The sequence below is a fragment of the Salvia splendens genome, chromosome 1 (genome assembly GCF_004379255.2).
Source record: "Salvia splendens isolate huo1 chromosome 1, SspV2, whole genome shotgun sequence".
NCBI classification, from domain to species: domain Eukaryota; kingdom Viridiplantae; phylum Streptophyta; class Magnoliopsida; order Lamiales; family Lamiaceae; genus Salvia; species Salvia splendens.
In genome coordinates, this window is record NC_056032.1 from 10,692,299 (window position 1) to 10,716,393 (window position 24,095).

The window sequence follows — 24,095 nt, forward strand, 5'->3', positions numbered from 1 at the left end:
TGCGGCAGCCACATCGGAGCTAGAGCTTTAGCTAAAAAAGTTCTAAGATGGGGATATTATTGGCCAACCTTGGTACAAGAAGCAGTGCAGCTCGTCAAGACATGCCCGAAGTGCCAAATCCATGCAAATATCCCAAGGATGCCGCAGACCGATCTATCCACTATGCAAAGCCCTTGGCCTTTCATGCAATGGGGCATAGACATAGTGGGACCACTTCCTCAAGCTCCTCGGCAAATGAAATTCCTAATCGTTGCCGTGGACTACTTTACGAAGTGGGTGGAAGCTGAACCATTAGCTACGATAACGAGCTCGAAGGCATTGGATTTCGTCTGGAAGAACATAGTGTGCCGATTTGGCATACCCCACATCCTCATCTCGGATAACGGGACTCAGTTCACCGACAAGACGTTCAAGAATTGGTGCCAAGAGCTGAATATTCAACAGCGGTTCACTTCGGTCTCTCATCCACAAGCAAACGGACAAACGGAGGTAACAAATCGTATCCTGGTGAAAGGGTTAAAAGCTCGGTTAGAACAAGCCAAAGGACAATGGGTAGAAAATCTCCCTCAAGTCCTATGGTCCTACCGAACTACACCCACAACCTCCAACGGTGAAACTCCGTACAGTCTGGTGTACGGCACTGAAGCCGTAATTCCGGTGGAGATCGGCGTGCCCAGTCCCCGAACTCTAAATTTCTCCTCAGAAATGAATGACGACGGACTGAGAGCCGAGCTAGATCTTGCCGAAGAAAGAAGAGAATTGGCATGCATAAAAGCAGCCAAGTACAAGGAGCAAGTAGCCCGGTATTACAACCAAAGGGTGAAGAAGCTGCAATTTCAAGTGGGAGATCTCGTCTTGAGAAACAACGAAGTAAGCCAAGCAGGAAAGCTGGGCAAGCTCGAACCCACATGGGAAGGTCTGTATCGGGTGTCAGAAGTCCTCGGCAAAGGGTCTTACAAATTGGCTCACATGTCAGGAGAACAGGTACCCCGAACATGGCACATTTCCAACCTCAAAAAGTTCCATTTGTAAGAGACAGTCCGGTCAGTCAGTCTTGAGTCCTGTTCGGTCAATGTGCTTTATTTGGTTTACTTGGTCTTTATTTGTCTCTGTGCGTTTTCTCTGTGTGTTGTCTGTCTATGTGCGTGTCGTCTCTTACAAATGTTACTGAGGTATCTTGTTCTTCGAAGGCTGATCCCCTTCTTAGAACATATACAAGCCAACGATTGTGAGTCAAAGCTTCTACAGAAGATACAAGACCACAATTCAGCTTAAACAAGCAGTTCGTCTGAAATGAGCTGCAACAAGCCAACGATTGTGAGTCAAAGCTTCTACAGAAGATACAAGACCACAATTCAGCTTAAACAAGCAGTTCGTCTGAAACGAGCTGCAACAAGCCAACGATTGTGAGTCAAAGCTTCTACAGAAGATACAAGACCACAATTCAGCTTAAACAAGCAGTTCGTCTGAAACGAGCTGCAATAAGCCAACGATTGTGAAGTCCAAGCTTCTAAAGAGGATACAAGACCACAATTCAGCTTAAGAATCAAGCACTTCGTCTGAAACGAACTGCAACAAAAGTCCGGTTCTCGCGATAAAACTTGCCTGAATTAGGACAAGGGAAAGTCCGATCCACGCGATAAAACTCGCCGAATTAGGACAAGGGAAAGTCCGATCCCCAAATTAGGACAACGGAAAGTCCGATCCGAGCGATAAAACTCGCCAAATTAGGACACAAGCTTAGTCCGGTCAAAGATGTTTATTTCATCAGACCAAAGACGAGTCCGGTCAAAGATGTTTATTTCATCAGACCAAAGACGAGTCCGGTCAAAGATGTTTATTTCATCAGACCAAAGACGAGTCCGGTCAAAGAAGAGTTCACTTCATAAGACCGAGGACAAACATCAACTTACCCCGTACCTTTATTCAGAATGCCGAACTAATTCACTTCGCTTTCCGGGGGGGGTAGTGATGGAGTACATACTAAACAAGCCCAACAGCAGTAAAGCCCAAGAAAGAGTATCAGTTCGGCATGACTAAAGAGTATCAGTCCGACATGACTAAAGAGTTCAGTTCGGCACAACCAAAGAGTTCGGCCCCAGCCTACAGCTCGGTAAAAGCCAACCAATCAAACTCTGCTCTCAGGTCGGCATCAAGCTCTACTCTCAGATCGGCAAAAGCTGCTCGGCAATAATTCAGCAGTTCGGTCTCAGTATTTGACCGAACTAGGAGATAGTGGACTCATGCAGGATTTCCACCTCCACTACACCCACGATCTATTTAGTGGTGTCAAGCAGTCATTAACTCATGCAGGATAGTGGACCCATGCAAGATCGCCACGATCTCCACGACATCCACTACCTAGTAAATAGCTGCATGCCACGATCTTGGTCCTTTGTATAAATAGAACCTAGATCAGATAGATAGGGTTAGCTTCTATAGACATTTCTCTCGATCTCTAGAGATAAAATACAAAATAGCAAGTCTGTATTGTAAGCTGTAGAAAACAGATCAAGCAATACAACTCTGCCTTCTTTTCTTCCCGTGGACGTAGATTTACCTCAGTAAATCGAACCACGTAAATTCATTGTGTCGTGATCTGCATTTTCCTGCATTCATCAACATCAAAAATTCGCAGACTCATCAGTCTTCTTCATTAATCTACTGCAAATTTTACAGATAGAACAACAAAAAAAGCTCAGAAATAAGACATCCTGCAATATTTACAATAACGAAATAATAAGGGCTGAAATACAATATTTCAAACTTTTTGCAGTAGCTACCCATTTTTGGTGTTTACCCTAAATTTGGTGTTATTTAATACAAAAACCCAAAAATGGGTTTGGGCATGGTGTATGGTTGGAAAAGATTTTTACACCAAAAATGGGATTTGGTGTATGATGGTCTAAGTGACGGAAATGTGCTTATCAGTGACGGAATAATTCGTCACTAAATACCAAGTTTTTTGTAGTGGTTTGTGAGTTGGTCTAGTGATAAAGTGGTTAATATCCGAGGATAAAGTCTTGGGTTTGTTGGGTTACAAACCTATCCCACATCGGATGAGTGATGGAAGTTGGAAGATGTACATAATTCCTGTCCAACCCCAATTAGTTTGAGGCCTTTTGGGAGTGACCCAAAACAAATCCGTGCGGGCTTGACCCAAAGCGGACAATATCAAACTAATGTTGCAGTCGACGATCCTAACAAGTGGTATCAGAGCCCAGGTGGCTATGGGTTGTGCCTGGATGATCCCCGGTTAGGGTCGAGCCTTGAAGGACTCGGGTTAGAGTCGGGCCCAGGATGACCCAGGGGCCAGGGTTGGAACGACCCACGTTTATGTCGACTGCGTTCCCGATGTGGTCTCGGTTTGAGGGGAGGTTTGTTGGGTTACAAACCTATCCCACATCGGATTAGTGAGGGAAGTTGGAAGGTGTATATAATTCCTGTCCAACCCCAATTAGTTTGAGGCCTTTTGGGAGTGACCCAAAAACAAATCCGTGCGGGCTTGACCCAAAGCGGACAATATCAAACTAATGTTGTAGTCGACGATCCTAACAGGGTTCAAATACATTGTTAAATCATTCTGAAATTATATAGTGAAATCTATTGCTTGGCATCACCCTCAGATGTAGATACACATTGTATCGAACTGGGTAAACAATTTCTTGTGTTCATTCTCTTTCATATTCGTGATTGCCTGTGTGTATTTCCCAACAGCTAGTATCAGAGCCCAGGTGGGCTATGGGTTGTGCCTGGATGAGCCCCGGTTAGGGTCGGGCCCTGAAGGACTCGGGTTAGAGTCGGACCCAGGATGACCCAGAGGCCAGGGTTGGAACGATCCATGTTTGTGTCGACTGCGTTCCCGATGTGGTCTCGGTTTGAGGGGAGTGACATGTCTAGGGCAAAGATTCTAGATTAATGTATATATGTTGGTATAGAGTGGTTAACGTCTAGGCTACTGGTTTCAATCTAAAATGATATTTTAATATTTTAGTTATAATAGGAGTAGTATTTACATTATGTTGGTATAGAGTGGTTAACGTCTAGGCTACTGGTTTCAATCTAAAATGATATTTTAATATTTTAGTTATAATAGGAGTAGTATTTTTGGGATGAGATCCCCTACTATGCAATAATACATAGCAAACGCTGTTGCACAAGAAACACACAAATAATAAAATTTATTTTCAAATAATTTATTTACACTAATAAATATGAAATATTATAAAATTTATTTACATTTTTAATTATGATAATTCGAATATGCAAATATGCTAATTTATGAATGTAAAAAGAAGTTATTAATACTTTATTGTTTAAATAGAAAAAAACAGTTCACAGTAGAAATGAAAAGAGTATAAACCTTGCGTTTCATTCATTGAGTTGTATGCACAACAGCATTTCCTGTTTATTACTCCCTCCTTCCAAAATTAGACTAGTTTTGCCATTTTAGAATATCAACAAATAAGTCTTATTTCTAAAAATGAAAAGTTTATCTTTCATAGTACTTTAGAGCATTAACAGTGGTATGAGTCCTCCCACAGCCTTCCCAATAGCCCTCCAATTTAATTGTTGGTGTTTATCAAATATTAAAAAAATGAAGTGCAATAAGTTGTATATATAGAGTATAATAAAAAAAATTAAAAATCGGGAGGGCTCGGCTGTGCGCGCGCAATAGGCGTCGTCCCGACTCGGCCACCGCCGTGCTATAGGCACTTTCTCTCTCCTCGGGAGGGCTCGGCCAATGGGAGCCTTCCTGACCGCCTTCCCGAAAGGCGATGGGAAGGGCTCCCATGTGGGAAGGCGGTCGGAAGGGCTCCCATAGTGAATGTTCTTATCCATTTTTAGGGCTCTTATCCATATTTTATCCACTTTTTCTCTCTATCTTTCTTACTTTACCTACATTTTCTCATTCTCTCTTACATTATCAATTTTCTCATTAAAACTCGTGAGTCCGTGACTCATAATTGGAATTTTTTTTGGAAGAAGGAAGTATAAAAGTGCAATTCAACCTGTCAACCCACCCCTAAATTCCTCTGACGTATATATATTTATAATAAACAAAAACGAATTAAAGTAAAGAAATCACATACTATTAATCATTTCACCATCCAAAATACTATAATTACAAAATCCATCATTTATAAAGCGTATTTATAAACATTCTAATCCGCACATATAAATGACATCAAATATCATAAATAATTTCAGACCCATATGCATATGCCTCTTTGTTCAATTTATTATTATGTGACAAATCAAGTCTGGTATCTGCTCCGGATTTCCATTGTATACGACCCGAAGATCCTTTTTTTTATTTGACCTTTCCACGAAGGCCCTTCTTTGATTTGACCTTTTCACGAAGGCCCCTCTTTGCATTTGACCTTTCCACGAAGGCCCCTTTTTGATTTGACCTTTCCACGAAGGCCCCTCTTTGCATATTTTCTTTGACCCGTAGGTCCATTATTATTGTATATGACTCGTAGGTCTATTTCCATTATCATTGACATCAGACCCAGGGTAAGACTGTCATATATCCTCTTTAATCCAATGATTCAAGAAATTCTAATACCATATATAAACATATCAATAGCACCATTCACATATCTATTGCACCAATCACATATCTATGTCATATTCCACCATCGATGTCAAATAACACAACTATATCATATTTAAATCATATAATCCAAATATTCACTTCAAGTCAACACATAGCAATTAACTACATAACACGTGTAAAATTAAAAGTGTGATTTATTTATACACATCTGATCACGAATATAACCTAACTGAATATTACACTTTCCGTTCTCCATCTACAACTCTTGATCCTATTTGTCCGTAAAATTTAGAGCTACAGTCAAGGTCAAGGAATCTCTCCCTTTCTCCCTCAACACCATTTCTTCACAACTATTTTATTCCCCTCCCTATTCTAAGTCTCAATCTAAATCAACTATCTTTATACATATATGAATACGGTTCCGCACATATACGAACGATCTCTCCGCTGCCCATCTAAAATTGAAATCTAATAATTGAAAATTACCTAAGTAGAAAAATATCACTAGCATGTAAAGCTAGCAAATGATTCATCATTATTATGTGTTGTACTTGTCCAAAAGTGTACACGTATTACTTATTAACCATCATAAAATACATATATATTGCATGGATATATTAATAATATAATATCTTCAATTTAGTTTGTAAAGATATATATGCACCTACATTATTATGAGCTTTTCACAATTGCAGGTCTTACATAGTGCAAAATGAACTCACTACTTAATATAATAAAACCCTTCTTCCACGTACACATAATATATATAACCTTTGGCTTCATTTAATTTATTTTAAAGTTAACAATAGGAGTATAAAATAAAAATCTATCTACTGTATGTAATATATAATTATATGTTACACTAGTCAAACTAATTTAGTTAAATAATTAACTATTAAATCATGTTTAGCCTTATGTGCATTGGCTTCTCATCATTAATTAATTTAATCTCAATGATACCTGATTAGTATTTCTGTAATGAAAATGAAACCATATTATGAAATGAAAAAAATTATATACAAGTAAATAATCATATTTTGAGTCAGGGATGTGACACATCCCTCTTTTAGAAACCCTACACTCCTACCACAATTACCATATCAATTAAGAGTATTTTGGGAACTATAGTAAAAAAATCCCAACTTTTTCACTGTCTTTGCTACTACAAAATTGATATATTTAGTGGTAGCATATTACTACCTTTTAATGATTACTACGAGTAATAGATAATTGACATAATTGTTTTCTACTTAATTTATAACCATCAAAGAACTAATGTAATTTTTTATAGTTGAAGTTAAATCCAAGCGAACCAAATGATACTTCGATGCCTTTAGAGCATCCTTAATGCGTAAAAAAATTGGGGCCGGACCGCACCTGGGGTCCGGCCTAGGCCCAGCAGAGTTCGAGCATGGTTTGTTGCGGCCTAGGCCACGCCTGGTGACGCAGGTGTGTCCCGGGCCCGCGCCCAGTTCCGGCCTGGCCCGGCGATGGAGCTTCTGGGGCCGTGACCCGTTGCGTCCCTGCCCGGCGTTGGAGGGCCTTCGGGGCCGAACCCCCTACATTTTTTATTTTATTTTTTTCTTTATATATCTCATTTCTTCAACATTCTTCAACTACTTTCTCATTTCTATACTTTAAATTATATCATTTTTTGTTGTTCAAATGGATTGGTTTAACAGCGACGAGCGCGAGTTGAACGAGTTCGTCAACGCCAACAAATGGTACCTACCGGGATCGCCGCACAGAAATGTTGTGCATAGTCCGGGGGTGGCGTCCACCACGGGCCCCATGGACTTGTCATCGCCGCCGGTTAGCAGTGGTGAGTTTGACATCAGTGATATGGAGCCTGTCGTAGGCTAGGCTGCAGTAGCTGATGATCAGGGGACGAAGAAGTATAGCCCAGAGGAGACATTGTGGCTGGCCAAGAACTTCGTCGACATCTCCGAGGATCCTATCGTCGGCAACCGGCAGAGCGACAAAGTGTTCTGGGAGCGGATTTCCCAAAAATATAACGTTGGTCGACCAAGAGGGACGTTCGAGCATAGCTACATGAAGCTACGCAAGCATTGGTGTCGGGTCCAGAAGGATATGACGAAATGGAATGGCAAGTAGACTAACGTAGTCCGGATGTGCCCGAGCGGTCACAGCGAGATGGACCTCGTGGCGAAAACCAACGAGGAGTTTTATGATGACGGGAAGAAGCACTTCAAATACTACGACGTTTTGATGCTTATCAATAAGAGCCTAAAGTACACGGGCGGGACAGGAGCGGAGGGAAGTGGGATGCCGAAGAGAACCAAAGTTTCCGCCACCAAAAACTACTCTTTGAGCGAAGGAGGTCCGACAATCGACCTCAACGTGACAGACGACGATGGGAACTAAAGCGACAAAGAGGAAAGGGAAGGGGAAGGCCGCTACGAGTTACCACACTATGCTGTCGCCGCCACCCAATCTCTGGATAAGATATCCGGCTCTATGTCGGATATGAGTGGTACCTTGCAGATGGGCCATCTGATGGAATTGACGTCGAGGGGTACCTCGACAATGTCGGAGTTCGAGCTCGAGTTGCACCATGAGATGATCTCCTACCTTCGCGCACAAATGAAGTAATTTTTTTTTTAATTTCTAGGACTTGTAATTTTAATTTTTCTATGATTTGTAAGTTTTAATTTCTAGGGTTTGTAATTTTTTATTTTCTACTAAACAATGAATTTTTCGTGTTTTAATTGTTCAACGTTTTTTATTTCACACGTAAAATAGGTGGTAAATTGTGAATAGTGAAATTAAATATGTGGCTTAGATGAAAGTTAGAGGAGTCGTGACCTGAGACTGAAATTTAGAGAAATGATGATATGGAGGGGACTTGAGGCCTGAAACCGGGACAGGATTAAGGATGCTCTTAGAACCCACCAAAAAAAACAATTGAATAGCTGATGCAATTACAACCAGGTCTCCAATTCCAATAACAAAAGGGAAAAAAACGATTATGACAACCAAGTTGAGAACCAATTTGTCAAGAATGGACAAGGCATTTATCCCACCAATGAAACTGATAAACCGAAGTAATATAAAATAATCAATCAGAGTTAGTTAGCTATCAGATCAGACTATCATGATCTTTCTTGCATGGAAGATGATAATGTAAATGCAAAAATTGGGATACATGTCTCAACAACACCATTGAACAAAATGCAAATAGCAAACTTCATTGCAACAAAATATTGTCATTCCTTAAGATTGGGAAACAGAAACAAAATCAGTTGAATTAAAAGTCTAACTTAAACTTTGATGGCATACTTCCTTAGAGGGAAATACATCTCTTTCTTCTTCTGCTTTTCTGTCTTCAAAGATGCCTGAAACAAGGACAAATATCAAGTCAGAAATTTTGAAAATCGAGTTGATAATTCGATCAGGTACAAAGAAACTAAGGGTGTCCACAATGGTGGCCCTCGAAGGCCACCAAATGTGGCCCGGCCACTATTCGTGGCTCTTTTGTGGCCCTCTGCAATGGTAATTAACAAAATTTAACAAAAACAACAAGGACCACCAAATGTGGCCCTCTAAAAAAAAATAATTTGTTCACTTTTTTTAATGTTATTTTTAATTTAACTTATTAAATTTTATTAGACTTTAAATTTATGATATTTATAAATTTAATTAAAATAAAATAATTAGGATTGTAAATAAAAAAATTCACAACCTAGAAACAAAATGTAACAAGAACTTCGTTGTATTATATTAAAATAGGAAAATTATACAACGAAAGTTTTCTAATTTAAAAACAACCCGAAAACCCATATGACTCTGTGGCGCCCCTTCTACGGTTCCAGACCTCTTCAACCATATCAGCCTGCAGTGATGTATGCGATATTTGGCTCCGCATATCGGTGTACCGCTGGATCAAGTATTCATTACTACGTGGTACACCCATCTGCAGGGGCTCCATGGCAATACCCGAGCTCGAACTAGCACCATCTTCCGGTGTCCATCGCTCTGCAGCAACTCCTTCGTCATCTATTATCATATTGTGCAATATGATACATGCAGTCATGATGTCTGCGACATCATTTTCGTGCCATTGTCGAGCCGGGCACCGTATAATGGCTCATCGCGCTTGGAGTACACCAAAAGCTCGCTCAACATCCTTCCTAGCACCCTCTTATTTTTTCGCGAAGTAGGTTTGCTTCGGCCTAACGGGTTGTCGGATCGTCTTCACAAACACGGGCCAACGAGGGTATATCCCATCGGCCAAATAGTACCCCATGTTGTACTGAGTGCCGTTGGCCATGAATCTAACTTGCGGACCCTCACCCCGGCTCTCGTCATTGAACAGGTGTGACGATCGTAGAACGTTGATGTCGTTGTTCGATCCAGCGACCCCAAAATACGCATGCCAGATTCGCAATCGGTAATCAGCAATGGCTTCCAGAATCATCGTGGGATGTCTGCCTTTGAAACCAGAAGTGAACTGCCCCTTCCAAGCCACCGGACAGTTCCTCCACTCCCAGTGCATGCAATCGATGCTCCCCAACATCCCTGGAAAATGATGTGCAGTCCCGTGCATATCAATCAATCTCTAGCAATCATCGGCCGATGACTTCCGTAGATACTCCCCTTTGAAGATATCCTTAATGCCCCTGCAAAACTGCCTCAACGTCTGTAAGGCAGTCGTTTCGCCCATCGGTAGGTATTCATCGAACATGTCAGCGGGCTCGGCATAGGCAAGCTGCCTAATTGCCATCGTACACTTCTAGTATGTCGACAAGCCGGGTCGGCCGATGGCATCATATCGCAAGTTGAAGCACTTGAACCGCTGCGTCAAACACGTCGCTATATGGACGAAGAGATTTTACGACATTCTGAATCGCCTACGGAAAACCTCTGGCGGATAACGGGCGTTCTAGTTGAAGTAGTCTTCCATCAACCGGCGGTCAGCCCCGGCATGATCACGGTCGAAATACCGCCGATGATAGAATGGCCGAGGGACTGCCACCGCCGCCGCCGCCTCCGCCGCATCTTCCGCCTCATCGGCTTCACGTTGCACCGCTGCAACAAGGTTTTGGAAGTCCAGATCTACCGCTTGTTGGAATTGTTCATCGTCGGAATCCATAATTGCAAGGTTGAATTGAAATTGGAAGGAAATATTGGAAAGATTGGAGGAAAATGGAAGTAAAATGGAGTTGGAAAAATGGAATGGAAGTGTAGTATTTTATAAAGAATTTTCGAAATTTACAAAAAAAAAATTAAAATCCGCGGCCCGCTGCAATGGAGGGCCGCGGCTCACACGGCTCAGCCGCGTGAAGGCCGCGGCCGCAGCTCGCCCTCGGCTCTCGGCCCTGCGCCCCGCCTCTCGGCTCTCTGCAATGGGGGGCCGCGCACCGAGCCGCGGGCCGCCGCTCCCCATTGTGGACACTCTAAAACCCCCGAAACAACTGACACACCCACGAGGTAACTCAAACCCATGAGTAATTGGCTGCAGGAGGAAAAAGGTTAACAACTAAGTCGTGCTTCATCATCACAACAGCCACAAATATGTTTAAAAAACAGTTATTCATTAAACATGCAAACAATGGAAGGGCTCAGACTGAGTATGATATCAAGAATTGCCATACTCTTAATTTACAGTTGAACATATAAAAATTCATTAACACCATTTAAAAGTCTATCGTTTATGGAGTATAAGTTTAGTCACTATTGAAATGTGCCAGAACAAAGTCAAGTGAATTAATTATGAGCTAAGGAGAATCAATAGCTGAAAATAAAAAGGAGTGCAACTCAAATGGAAAATATTAGTCTAAATTCTGAAAGCCTTAACAAAAAATAAACAGTGATGATTCTAAGGCAAAGAATGAACAATATTGCAAGCGAAGTTAACTGCCCAAGATTTTATTTTTTCTCATTAAACAAAAGTACTCTTAAGAAATTGCATTATATTCAAATATTATAAGATAAAAAGAAAACATATATTCAAATAAAGAACATAAACATTCTCAATTAACTATGATTGAAAGGAATGATACCTGGTGCTTGGTGAGGCGGCGGCGGATAGCGCGAGTCTTCTTAGGGCGGAGATCAAGGGGCAAGTATTTCTTGTTCTTGTAGGCTTCTCGCAGCGCGGACTTCTGCTTCTGAGAAATCACGGTCAGCACCTGCGCAATCGACAGCCTAACCACCTTGATCTTCGACAGCTTGTTCGGAGCGCCTCCGGTCACCTTCGCTACGCGCAGCAGCGCAAGCTCCGCCTTCAGATCCTTGAGCTGCGCCAGCAGCTCTACCTTGTTCTTAAGCCTCAGCTCGTGAACCTTAATCCTCGCTAGACATTTCAATTAAAACAAAAAAACTATCAATGCATGAAAAATAAAATATGACAAACATTAATCTTTTTTCTAATTAGATGGAATTATTGTTCTTACCCATCCCTTTCTTTGTGATGGAATGGAGGGTTGTGGGAGATGAGCAGAGTGAAATGGTGCTCCTCAAAGAACCCTAATGTATTTATCTGTTATTGCCTTGGGCTTCGTTTCTTTTGAAATGAGGCTTTGATTATACTATAACAAAATGTGCCCTTAAATTGAGAAAAGCCCAAATATTTTTTGAGTGATGGGCCCATATCAATTGCATCTGTCAATATTAATGTATTTTCGCTATAAATCTCAAATCATTTGATTTTCACACTCAAGAAAATGATTAGACTAAAATCTCCGATTTCTATAAATTGGAAATAATTACCCATTTTTTTAGATTATTCTTTGGGATCAACAAAACCATATGGAAGGCGTGCACAAATAAATGTAATTGATTCTGGAAGAAAATAATAGAGCGGATGAAAGTGTAGTTTGTGTCAGGTGTCGTTTCGAGCAAATGATGTATCCTACTGATCAGGATGAAAATCTCAGCTAAGCCTGAACCTGGTATCAAAAATTCATCAACCCACTTCTACTGACTAGTATAGTGGACGTAAGGGTCGAATCCCACAGAGATGATGCATTTTGGTATCGTGGTGATATTCTGGAAGGGTTGGTTAGCTACCACGCTTTGGGTTGAGACTTAATCTAGGCTGGAATTTAAGATGTACTCTACTGACTAAGAGGTGGGAGAGATGTTTGACAGGCGGCTGTGTACGTGAGAGTGGGGAACATTATGTTTCAGAAATTTTGTGGGAGGTACGAGGTTACTATAAAAGGCTAAACGGAATATCAGAGGAAAGGAGGTAGTTAGGTGACTAGGCCTACAAATCTGAAAAGTAACAACTGAAAAGTAAAGGACAAAAGTAAAAGTGGTTAAAAAGCAAAAGTGGTCCCAAAGTGGATGGAGATGCATTCTTCTTCAACATGAATCAATTCAGATAAGCAAATCCAGACTTATCACCATAGAAACACAGATTAACAACTTCATGAACACAGATCTACAATTAAAACTTCAAATTAAAAGATCGAACACCGAAACTGTAACTAAACTTACTGGGTGACATGCAAGGTGGCAGAAACTACGTAAACTAGGCCTTCACACTTAACCATTTCAGATCTAAAATCTAACAGCAAACTGAACTCATAAACTCAAATCTATCAATTCGGAAATGAAAACAAGCTCGCAACAACTGGAAATTACCGTAACAACTGGATCTAAGCTATCTAGGCAGAAAAGAACGAAATCAAACAAGAACCGATGCAGAAAAACAACTTCATAGCAATAAAAACGTTCAGATCTTAACCACAGTACTTCAAGTCAGAAAGTATTGAAAATGCAACAAATCCAACGTAAGAAAACAAGTGTGATTAACTAAGAAAGCAAGTAAAGATTGTTTTGCCACTCTGGGCGATGAAACTGTTAACACTACGAAACACACTAACTGGAACGAGAGGATAGGGAACTCCGGCGAACTGATGAGCTTCAGGTGACCATGGCTATGGAGAGGAACGAGAATATGAAGGATAATGCTGTAGGAACTGATCTACCGAGAGAGGATTCTAACTAAGTGTGAAAGGTTGATGATCCGATCTCTGTTCTCTCTCTAAGTGGCTTCCTTTTATAGGGAGGTCTGCCCTTGATTTTTAGGGTAGACTCTCTTCGCAAAATGACCCCTTTGCCCTTACTTGTGGCTGATCTTCCCAGCAATCCTTCTTCTCCATCTCGAGCCTTTTTTGGCATGCATACTGGTCAGTATAGCAACATTCTGATGCCCTTTTCACCTGAGTTATCCGATACCTTTCCTTCTAACTGGAACCCTTTCCCTGCACACTTTAGTAACTGTTTTGCAGATATAATCTAATTATGCACGTCATACTGACCAGTAACCAAGGCCTAGAATACAACTTATCAAACTGCTCACACTTACCACATGCTTGTCCTCAAGCGTGAAGAACAAACAAAAAGAAATAAGTCGAATTCTAGCCTGGTTACACCCCTGACCGACTCTATCCTAACCTAGACCCTAAACTATGACGCAAAGAAAAACATTAAAATAAAGACAAACATACATAAAAAACAAAAGAAAAAAAACTTAAACACATTAATCGGGCTCAGGCTCTTGGCTGTCACTTCTGCTTGGCTGGACCTTTCCTGAAGTTGCTTCCCAACTGGTCAGTAGCGTCTTGGGGCTTTGCCACCCTTGTTCCTTCTCATTTTATTATTTTTTTGTGGTCAAGTATTTTCGACCATTTTCTTCACATTTTACTTCTTTTCGTGGCTTCGCCACCCTTATTCCTTCTTGTTTTTTTTAAGACCTGGAATGATTTCCTGGTCGATTTTCTCCTTGCCTCTCAATTTCTTGCTACAGTTGGTTTCTTTTTTGTCTGTCCTTCTGGCAAGTGGCCTCCTTGCTCATGCCTTGCACACAACAGTCCCAGTGGCTAGGGGTTATATCTGGGTATATACGACTAGAAAGTGTGGTTACAGGGTGGTTTTTTTTGGGGGGGGTTTCCTACTGCCTTCAGTGTTTGCTACACGTGGTCACTTCACCCTAGGCAACTTGTGGCAGCCACTCTTTTCTTTCCTGAATTAGTGGAAAGTGGTTCCACTTTAGGCTTTTATCTCACATTTAAAGAGGGTTTTTGTGTTTGGGCTCTAAGGATGGGCTTTTCTCTCATACTTGCATCATCTATACTGCCTAGGAGATACTAAGGGGGTCGGTTTCCATTATCCAGCATGTCTTATCTCCCTCAATTCCCCTCACCGTCAGACAGTTGAGTTTTAAGCCCAATCAACACGTATAACAGACCTAAAAAGACCTAGAAAGAAACTAACACAAACACTAAACAAGAAAACACATATGTACACATGTCATACTGGTCATTGCATCCCCCCTCCCACTTCACAAGTGTCTGTCCTCAGATAGAGCTGTGAAGTGGAAAAAAGGTAATGGCCAGTATGGCTGACACACAAACACACCAAACAAGCAAAACACATGCGTCTACTAAAAACTTCTCACACTTAGACTATATAATAGGCTAAGTGGGTGAAGTTTAAAACCTAAACAGAACACAACAAACACAACACATATACACCAAACTCCTCACACTTAGACTACGCAGTAGGCTAAGTGTGAGCTACATGGACACGAAAACAAAACAAAGAAAACACGAACACATGCGTCAAAATAGTAAACCCTTTACTTCTCACACTTAGACTATTATATAGGCTAAGTGTTATGAAAGGGGTTTGCTCACATACTACACAGATTATATTACCTAAAAAAAACACACATAAAAATGAAAAATGAAAAACTAAAACTTAAGAAAAACTAACTTGTCAGGTGGGGTGGTGGTCACGCGTTTCTCCTGCTCCTCCTCGGTGCAGGGAATGGTGCAGGTGGTTCCTCCAAATCCTCTTCCTCGTTTCCGGATGGTTCTTCCTCAGATTCCTCTTGTTCCGCTTCTTCTTTCTGCTCTGCTTCTTTCGTCTCGGGTACTACCTCCTCTGATACTCGTGGTTCATTAGTTCGGCCTCCGTGGCCACTCGGTCCGGCTTCTCTCACTAGCTTCCCCGTTCCCAACTCCTTCAAGATTTCTTCCATCATGTTAGTCAGGCGAGCCAACTCTGCCCTAGCTTGTCGATTTTCTTCCGCCAACTATTCCACTGCCTTCTCTAGCCTCTCCTGTCTCTGCTCACGATCTTGTGTCCCCGGATGTGCTGCAGATCTCCCAGGTATAGCTTCCTCACCCATCGCGTAAAACCGTGGTACTTCTTGTCTCATGTACACAGTATTCGTCCGGACGAAAAATGGAGTATCAAACAACCCAGGGGGGTCTACCATGATCTGGGGAGATAAGCCTTCAGCCTTTGTGATGATGATGTTGTTTCTGACGAACACTCCCAAGATATGGCAGAGAGTGAGGTTTCTCGCTGGGTGGGTGGCAATTAGATGGCATTGGTACGCTGTCCAGAATCCTAGATGTAATTTCCTTCCGCGCTTCGCGCACCACAGAAGGTATAACTCTGTCATTGATGTTCTTACCGCGGAGTTCGACTGCCCCAACAAATTGAAGTCCAAGTGAAGCTGGACTAGGCGTAGGATTGAGTTATTGAAATGGATTGAGCGAGAGAGAGTGGATGCAAATTCCCCGGAGGTTGGGTGAGTTAACTCTACCCACGCCTCATGGGGTTCGAAATCTACGTGGCTACAGGGAATTCCCCGTTCCCTGCTCCGCCACTCCGATCCTATCGCCTCCTCCAGACTGCACATCCCCAACCTTACTATCCACTCAATCAGATTCATACTTATTTCCCCCTCCAAACAACCGGAAACTTATAGAAACCTCATCCAAATCTGTTGTGACCCTAAATCGGAATGTGGTAAAGAACTCCTTTGCTAACCTAACACTGATGTTCGGATTCCCATTCTCCAACAACCATTCGAATCCTAACACTTGCAAATAAGAGAGAAACTGCTCGCGGGCACCCAACTCATCTAAAGAAGGAATATGAAGTACCTTCCCGCTCTTCACTTGCTTACTCTCTTCATCCTTGCTATCGAAAACTTTTTGTAGCTTCTTCGAGTCGAATAGCTACATCTCCTCCACCAGATCATCAGTAAGGTGCACTGTCCAGCGCCGGTACCTCAGTCTCTCTACCGGGGAATGTACTAGCTCTCGATGATCGTGCGGAAGCTGTTGCTCACTGTACTCCTCATTTTCCAAGGAAATATCACTGTCCGATTCTGACTCTTCACTGACAGCGTATTCGCTATCACTATGTTCCCTGCGGCTTGGTGGGGTTCTCTGAACGGCTTCAGTTATGACTACGCCTGTATTTGTTGTGCGCTGCCTCTTGACACTGGGTTTTTTCTTCATAAGAGCTTTCCATTTTCGCTTCCTTTCTTCCTGATATCTAGCTTCCTCTCCATCATCCTCGTCTTTCTCTTCTTCGGGTTCCTTCTCAGCTTGTGTTGAAAATTGATCCTAGGCAGTAGGACTGGTCTCCTTGTGGCCTACTGACCTGGATGCGAGGTCCAGACCCTCAGCCATCCCGTCAGCCTCTTCACCTTGGCCACTCAGTGTTGGAAAGACCGCTTCGTTTTCCCTTGCAGTATCCTCTAAGTCAGTAGTAGGTAAAAACTCCTCCCCAGGTTTTGTGGGAGTAGCCCTTTCCTCATCACTCAAGATCTCCACCGGATCTGCCTCTGTGTTTGGGTTCGCCTTGCTAGATGCCCACTTTCCGAGACATCTTTGTGATACCCTCTCTGGCTTCGGCCTCTCTGCCCTCGGATAGCGCTTCAACACCAACTTCCTCTTGACTGCCTTTGGTTTCGTCACTGGAGGTGCTACTGGTTCTGGTACCTCCGCTCTTGGTACTGACTCTTCCTCAATATGCTCATCACTCTCCCGCACCTCTGTCTGGGGAGGTTCTAACTCTGGCTCTTCCTCTCCTACTGCCCTAGATGTGAGGTCCAAATCCTCAACCATCGTGGCAGTATCATCTTCCCTCTGATTCACTCCATCCAAAATTGCCTGAAATTTGTCATCAGTCATTAAGCCTTGTTTCTTGGCCGTCTCATTCAAATCTATCTCTTCCCTTGCTGCTTCTTGAGGAATGGGTTCCGCCGTTGGCGTTTTCTCTAGTTCATCGCCTCCCTTCTGGCCCTTTTCCTCCTCCCTTCTTCTCGCTTCACGTTCTTCTGCGTCGGAATCGTAATGGGCGGAGATGGGGTCAACCTCCATCGAATCACTCTGTTGTGGAGTTTGGGAGGGTTCCGCAGACTCAGGCGGTGCGATAATTGAGGGAGATTCTCTTCCTGGTGGAATTTCGGAGGAAGTCGGAATGGAGCTGGGTGGTTGTACCGTGGATTGCACAATCGGTTCAGATGGGGTTTCTCCGGTCATGCTCCCTTTTCCCCCGATTTGACTAAAACCGGCCAGCGCCGCCCCCCAATCTCTATTAGGGTCCTGCTGTCGAAGGAATTCCACCATTGCATCCAAGGAGACCATTGTTGGCGCCTGAGGAGTCGGCTCCGGTAGTTGCGATTCTGGAGTTTCTTCCCCACGGGTTGAAGTGGGTTTGATTTTCTTTGCCCGTGCTTTCTTTCACATGGCTTAGATTTGTGATTTTCTGTGTGTAATGTGGAGGTTTGGTGTTTGTGGAGAGATGGTGAGAAATTTTGCAGAGAGAAATTGCATGTGAGGGTTTTGAAATGAAATGGGAGAGACGGTGTGGTTATGGAGTTGGAATAGGCAGTTGTGGGTTGTAATTGGCTGTAGGCGGTTTCCAGGTTGCGCCGATTCGAGTGAGAGACGGTTGGTAATGCTGGTCTCTGATTGGACGTTGCCTCTCGTTTCTCTGCTCACGCGCCCTGCCAGCCACTGTCACCCTGCAAAAGCTGCAACAAAGTCCCAATTCAAATTCTGCCCTTTAATGATTTCCCCCTATGTTTTCCTAGATTAGAAACAAAGTAAAAAAAGGACACTTAAATAAAATATGAGTTTCACCAAAATGGGATTCTGATGGTCAATATATACTCCAAATTAATAGTTGAGGTCCGAAAATATTTTTGGGTTTTCTTAAAATTAACTAACAGGCAAAGATTAAATTAACTACTACGTATTTACACTATTTACATCTCCCTTGGGAAAATTGGAATTCTACTTTGTCAGCATATGTAAATTACGCTAAAAGGAGCTAGCCCAGTGGAATTCCAATCCATATCCTACCGGTCAGTATGAAACCTGAGTATGTGGTTGCAATGGAATCTCATCCACCACAGCCATATCACTATTGTCCCTAAATACCTTTAGCTTATGCCCATTCACAATAAAAGGTTCAGAGTTAGGAAAACTCCCTGAAATCTCCACTGCTCCATTAGAACGGAGTGCAGTGATGACATAAGGCCCTGTCCACTTCGACTTGAGCTTCCCAGGCATGAGCTTCAGTCTCGACTGGAAAAGTAGTACTTTCTGCCCAACATGGAGATCCTTGGTCCTCAGATTCATGTCGTGCCACAACTTGGTTCTCTCTTTGTACCACATGGCTGAGTCGAACGACTCCAATCTAAGTTCATCTAGCTTCTGCAACTGCAGCTTCCTTTCATCTTCACAGGCTGTAGTATCCACATTTACTTGCTGTACTGCCCAGTATGCTCGATGCTCAATCCCGACGGGTAAGTGGCACATCTTTCCAAAAAACAATTATGTATGGGGACATTCCTATGGGAGTTTTATAGGTTGTCCGATATGCCCATAGAGCATCCTCTAACCTCACGCTCCAGTCTTTCCTAGAAGGATTGACGGTTTTTTCCAGAATCTTCTTTATCTCTCGGTTAGAGATCTCGGCTTGACCGTTTGCTTGCGGATGGTAGGGGCTGGATAATCTGTGGTGCACACCGTACTTCTTCATCAAGGCTTCGATGGTACGGTTACAGAAGTGGGTGCCTTGATCGGATATTATGGCCCTTGGTACTCCGAACCGACTGAAAATGTTACTTTTGAAGAACTTGGCTACCTCTCTTGCTTCACACGTACTTGTGGCCTTGGCTTCTACCCATTTGGAGACGTAGTCAATTGCTACTAAGATATACAAGTTCCCATACGACGAGGGAAAAGGCCCCATGAAATCCATCCCCCATATATCGAACAACTCACAAACAATGATCGGGACTTGTGGCATTTCATCTCGTGCTGATATTCCACCGGTCAGTTGACAACTCTCACAACCTCTACAGTATTCGTAGGCATCTTTGTTGAGGGTTGGCCAATAAAATCCGCTATCCAGAATCTTTCTTGCCGTTTTCCTGGGACAGAAGTGTCCTCCACATGCCAAAGAGTGGCAATGCGTCAATACGTCCATCTGCTCCCACTCAGGAACCTTTCTTCTAATCACTTGATCTGCTCCTACTTTCCAAAGGTACGAGTCGTCCCAAAAGTAGTATTTCGCTTCACTCTTGATCTTCATTCTTTGAGCTTTGGTGACGTTCGGCACTTCTGAAAGCTCTCCTGAAACCATGTAGTTGGCTAGGTCCGCATACCATGGCTCCTGCCCTATTTTTCCCTTTCCTTTTTCTGTCACATCCTGGCCAGTAAGTTTCATCACTCCTTCCCAGTCAATTTTTCTAGCGGCGAAAATCACTTCACACAAGTGTTCCTCAGGAAATCGATCTCGCACCTCATCGCTATTCCCATCCTGCACTATCCTGCTCAAATGATCCGCAACCTTATTTTCAACCCCCTTCTTGTCTTCCACCTCCCAATCGAACTCTTGTAACAAGACTACCCATCGGATTAAGCGGGGTTTGGATTCTTTCTTGGTAATCAGGTACTTAATGGTTGCATGGTTAGTATAAACGATGACCTTTGACCCCAACAAGTACTGCCGAAACTTCTCGAATGAATAAACCACGGCCAGCACCTCCTTCTCAGTGGTATCATAATTCCTTTGGGCTTTATTTAAAGTTTTAGATGCATAGAAAATTATATACCTTCTTCCCTCGATCTTCTGACCCAGCACAGCTCCCATTGCATAGTCGCTGGCATCACACATGACTTCGAAAGGAAGCTCCCAGTCAGGAGACCGAATAATTGGTGCAGATACCAGCTTCGCTTTGAGGAGGTTGAAAGCAGTCTTGCACTGTTCATAAAAATTGAATTCCACTTCGTTTTGAAGAAGTCTGGTAAGGGGTTGGGCAATTTTGGCGAAGTCTTTAATAAATCGGCGATAAAACCCCACGTGCCCCAGAAAATCCCTTATTTCCTTCTGGTCAGTAGGGAACGATAGTTTGGAAATGACGTCCACTTTGGCCTGATCCACCTGGATACCTCTCTCTGACACCACGTGCCCTAGGACGATTCCCTCTGTGACCATGAAATGACACTTCTCAAAATTCAAGACTAGGCTCTTCGCTCGACACCTCTCCAAGACTACATCCAAATGACGAAGGCATGAGTCGAAAGAGTCTCAGTAGACTGTGAAGTCATCCATGAATATTTCTATACACTCCTCAATTAGATCGGAAAATATGCTCATCATGCATCGCTGAAATGTTCCCGGAGCGTTGCAAAGTCCGAACGGCATGCGTCTGTACGCATAGTTTCCAAACGAGCAGGTGAAGGTGGTCTTATCCTGGTCTTCAGGGTTCACGTAGATTTGAAAATACCCACTGTACCCATCCAAAAAACAAAAGTACTTCTTCCCAGCCATTCGCTCCAACATCTGGTCGATGAACGGTAGAGGGAAGTGGTCTTTCCTGGTCGCGGCGTTCAGCTTGCGGTAATCTATGCACATCCGCCAACCAGTGACTAGCCTTGTCGGTATCAGCTCATTCCTCTCATTTTGAACCACCTGAATCCCAGACTTCTTGGGAACCATGTGCACAGGGCTGACCCACTCGCTATCGGGCACCGAATAGATAATCCCTAATGACAGTAACTTCAAGATTTCCTTCAATATTTCATCCCGCATGTTGGGATTCACCTTTCTCTGCGAATCTCGATGTGCCTTCGCCCCTTCTTCTAGCCTAATATGATGCATGCAGACGTTAGGGCTTATTCCCACCAAATCTGTAAGGCTCCATCCAATTGCTTTCTTGTTCCTGCCTAGGACGGTCAGTAGCCTTGCTTCTTGCTCCTTTGTCAGGCTGCTGCTTATGATCACCGGATATGAATTTTCCTCCCCGAGAAAGGCATACTTCTGGGTTGCTGGTAACTTCTTCAACTCAACTTGTGAGAGAAGTGTGTCTGCTGGTAGAAAGTTCCTTGCAGCATCCCCTTCCCTTTCTAATTCTCCCTCTGAAAATTCATCTGTACTGACTGGTAGCTTAGCCCCTGCGGCTCCAATAAATTCTGATTTCTGGCAGAAGTCCTTAATAGCTCCTTCTATCTCTTCATCAGTTAACCCTTGGCTACTGATCAGGTCACACCATGCAGCTGCCTCTACATCAGCCTGCCCATATACATCCAATGCTTGTAGCTTTTCCTGCAATAATTCAGTCTCAAGAAAATCTTGGACTAGGGGGTCAATTACTTCCACATAGCATAGATTTTCAGAATCGATAGGTTTTTTCATGGCCTCATTGATATCGAAGGTAAACTTTTCTCCATGAAAATCAATGCAAATTGTTCCCTCAACCATATCTACAATCGTCTTGGCTGTCCTAAGAAATGGCCTTCCCAACAATACACCGCTAGACTCCCTAGTTTCAGACTCACCCATCTTGATCACGTAAAAGTCAGCAGGATAAGTAAAATCATGTACTCTCACCAACACATTCTCTAACACACCCTCAGGACTTATACATGACCTATCAGCCAGTTGGATTAATACCCTAGTGTTAGATAACGTTACTACCTTCAGCCGATTATAAACTGACAATGGCATAACATTTATAGAAGCTCCCAGATCACACATTGCATGCTCGATTTTTACATCTCCTATAGTTATGGGCAAAATGAACATACCTGGGTCTGCTCTCTTGGGCGGTAGCTTTTCTTTCACAATTGCCGACGCTATTCCTTCCACCATGATCTTCCCATCCTTCTGGGCTTTCCCGGCTATGAATTCTTTGATAAATTTTCCAAGCGGGGGTAGCTTCACGGCTTGGAGGAATGGTATGGTGATATCCAGCTTCCCAAAAATTGACATGTAATCCACTGGGTTTTCCTTCTTTCTCTTGGTCATGAACCGGTAAGGGAATGGTTTTTTTTCTTTCGCCTCTTCAGTTGGTCCTTCAACAGCCTTCCCGGAGTTTTCCTTGGGTACATTCTGGGCTGGAGCCTCATTCGTGGGTTCCGTTTCCTTATGAGGGTCTCTCCTGGGCAGTACTTCTCTTGTTTCATTCTTTTCCAATGGTGTTTTATCCAAAACGAATAGATCCTGCATTTAAGGTAGAGGTCTGTTGAGCTCTCCCTCCGAGACTACATCCTTCAGTATATTCGTCCCACTGGGCTCTCCGTTGGACTTCTTCGGTTGGGGTCCCTCATAGGCAGTACCGGACCGCAATGTGACCTTGCTCACGTTCGCCTTTTCAGGAACATGGGTTGTAGATGGGAGTTTTCCTAAATTTCCCTTCATTTCACCCATTGAACTCGCCAGCTGAGCCAATTGCCTATTCATCATGTCTATGTTCGCCTTATGCTCCTTCTGGGCATTGTGCATCCCTGCACTACTTCATTATTGGACTGCAACTCACCCTTGATACTTTGCTGCGAAGCGAGCAATTCTCCCATCATGTCCTCCATAGATCTCCTCGACCTGTTAGGATATTGGGACTGATTTGGTCCTTGGTGATGGTTATACTGGGGGTTTTGGTTGGGTTGGTAATTTTGGAAGTTTTGCTGGTTCTGGTTAGATGGGTAGTGGTTATACTGGCCAGGAGGGTTGTACTGGTCTTGATGATATTGATTCTAGTTCTGGCCTTGGAAATGGTTCTGGCTTTGGAACTGGTTTTGGTTCTGCTGATGTTGGGAACCTTGATTATGCTGACTCTGGTAATTTTTGAAGTTTCTCTGGTGGGGTGGTACATAAACAGGGTTTGAGTTTTGGTTCTGTGGGTTCTGGTTATGGGTTTGTTGGTTCCTTCCTGACCAGTTGGCCTGGTGGTCGGGATTTGCTGGGCCACGATTGGGATTTTGGTTCGGGTGGGAGTTGTATTGGTTCTGACCTTGACCTTGGTTCTAATTTTGGTTCCCGTCTCCCCATCGAAAGTTCGGATGGTCCCTCCATGGTGCGTCCCGCTGCCTTCCCTGGATCCAATGCCCACTAGAATTGTAGTACCCGGCAGCATTAACTTGCCCCATATTGACGAAATCATTAGGCTGATCATAGCCCAGCCCTTGAATTCCCTGCTCTGCACCTTTGTAGCTCCCAGTTGGGGAAGGTGGTGGTGCGTTCTTCTCGATCGCGCTCACAAGTGTCTTCTTCAATTCGTCTATCTTCAAATCCATCTTCTGCTCTATTTTATGCTCCTGGTCAGTAGACAAGGCACTAGCAATTCTTTCTCTGTTGTAGCCATCCCTAGAATTGTCGTACTCCTTCTTTGCACTCAATAACTTCCGTAGGACCCTTTTAGCTTCGCTGACCCTTAACTGCGTGAAACTTCCTCCTGACGAAG

General features: G+C 43.2%; 1 protein-coding gene across 1 annotated transcript; it reads right to left on the bottom strand.

The window, feature by feature from the left end:
- Positions 1 to 8,746: 8,746 nt before the first annotated feature.
- Positions 8,747 to 12,094, bottom strand: LOC121741913 (60S ribosomal protein L35). Its single transcript, XM_042134869.1, has 3 exons — positions 11,980 to 12,094; positions 11,587 to 11,879; positions 8,747 to 8,919 (listed from the first exon to the last, which is right to left on the bottom strand). Exons 1-3 carry the CDS (start codon positions 11,981 to 11,983, stop codon positions 8,845 to 8,847), a joined length of 372 nt encoding a protein of 123 aa, XP_041990803.1. The 5' UTR covers positions 11,984 to 12,094; the 3' UTR covers positions 8,747 to 8,844.
- Between the last annotated feature and the right edge of the window lie 12,001 nt (positions 12,095 to 24,095).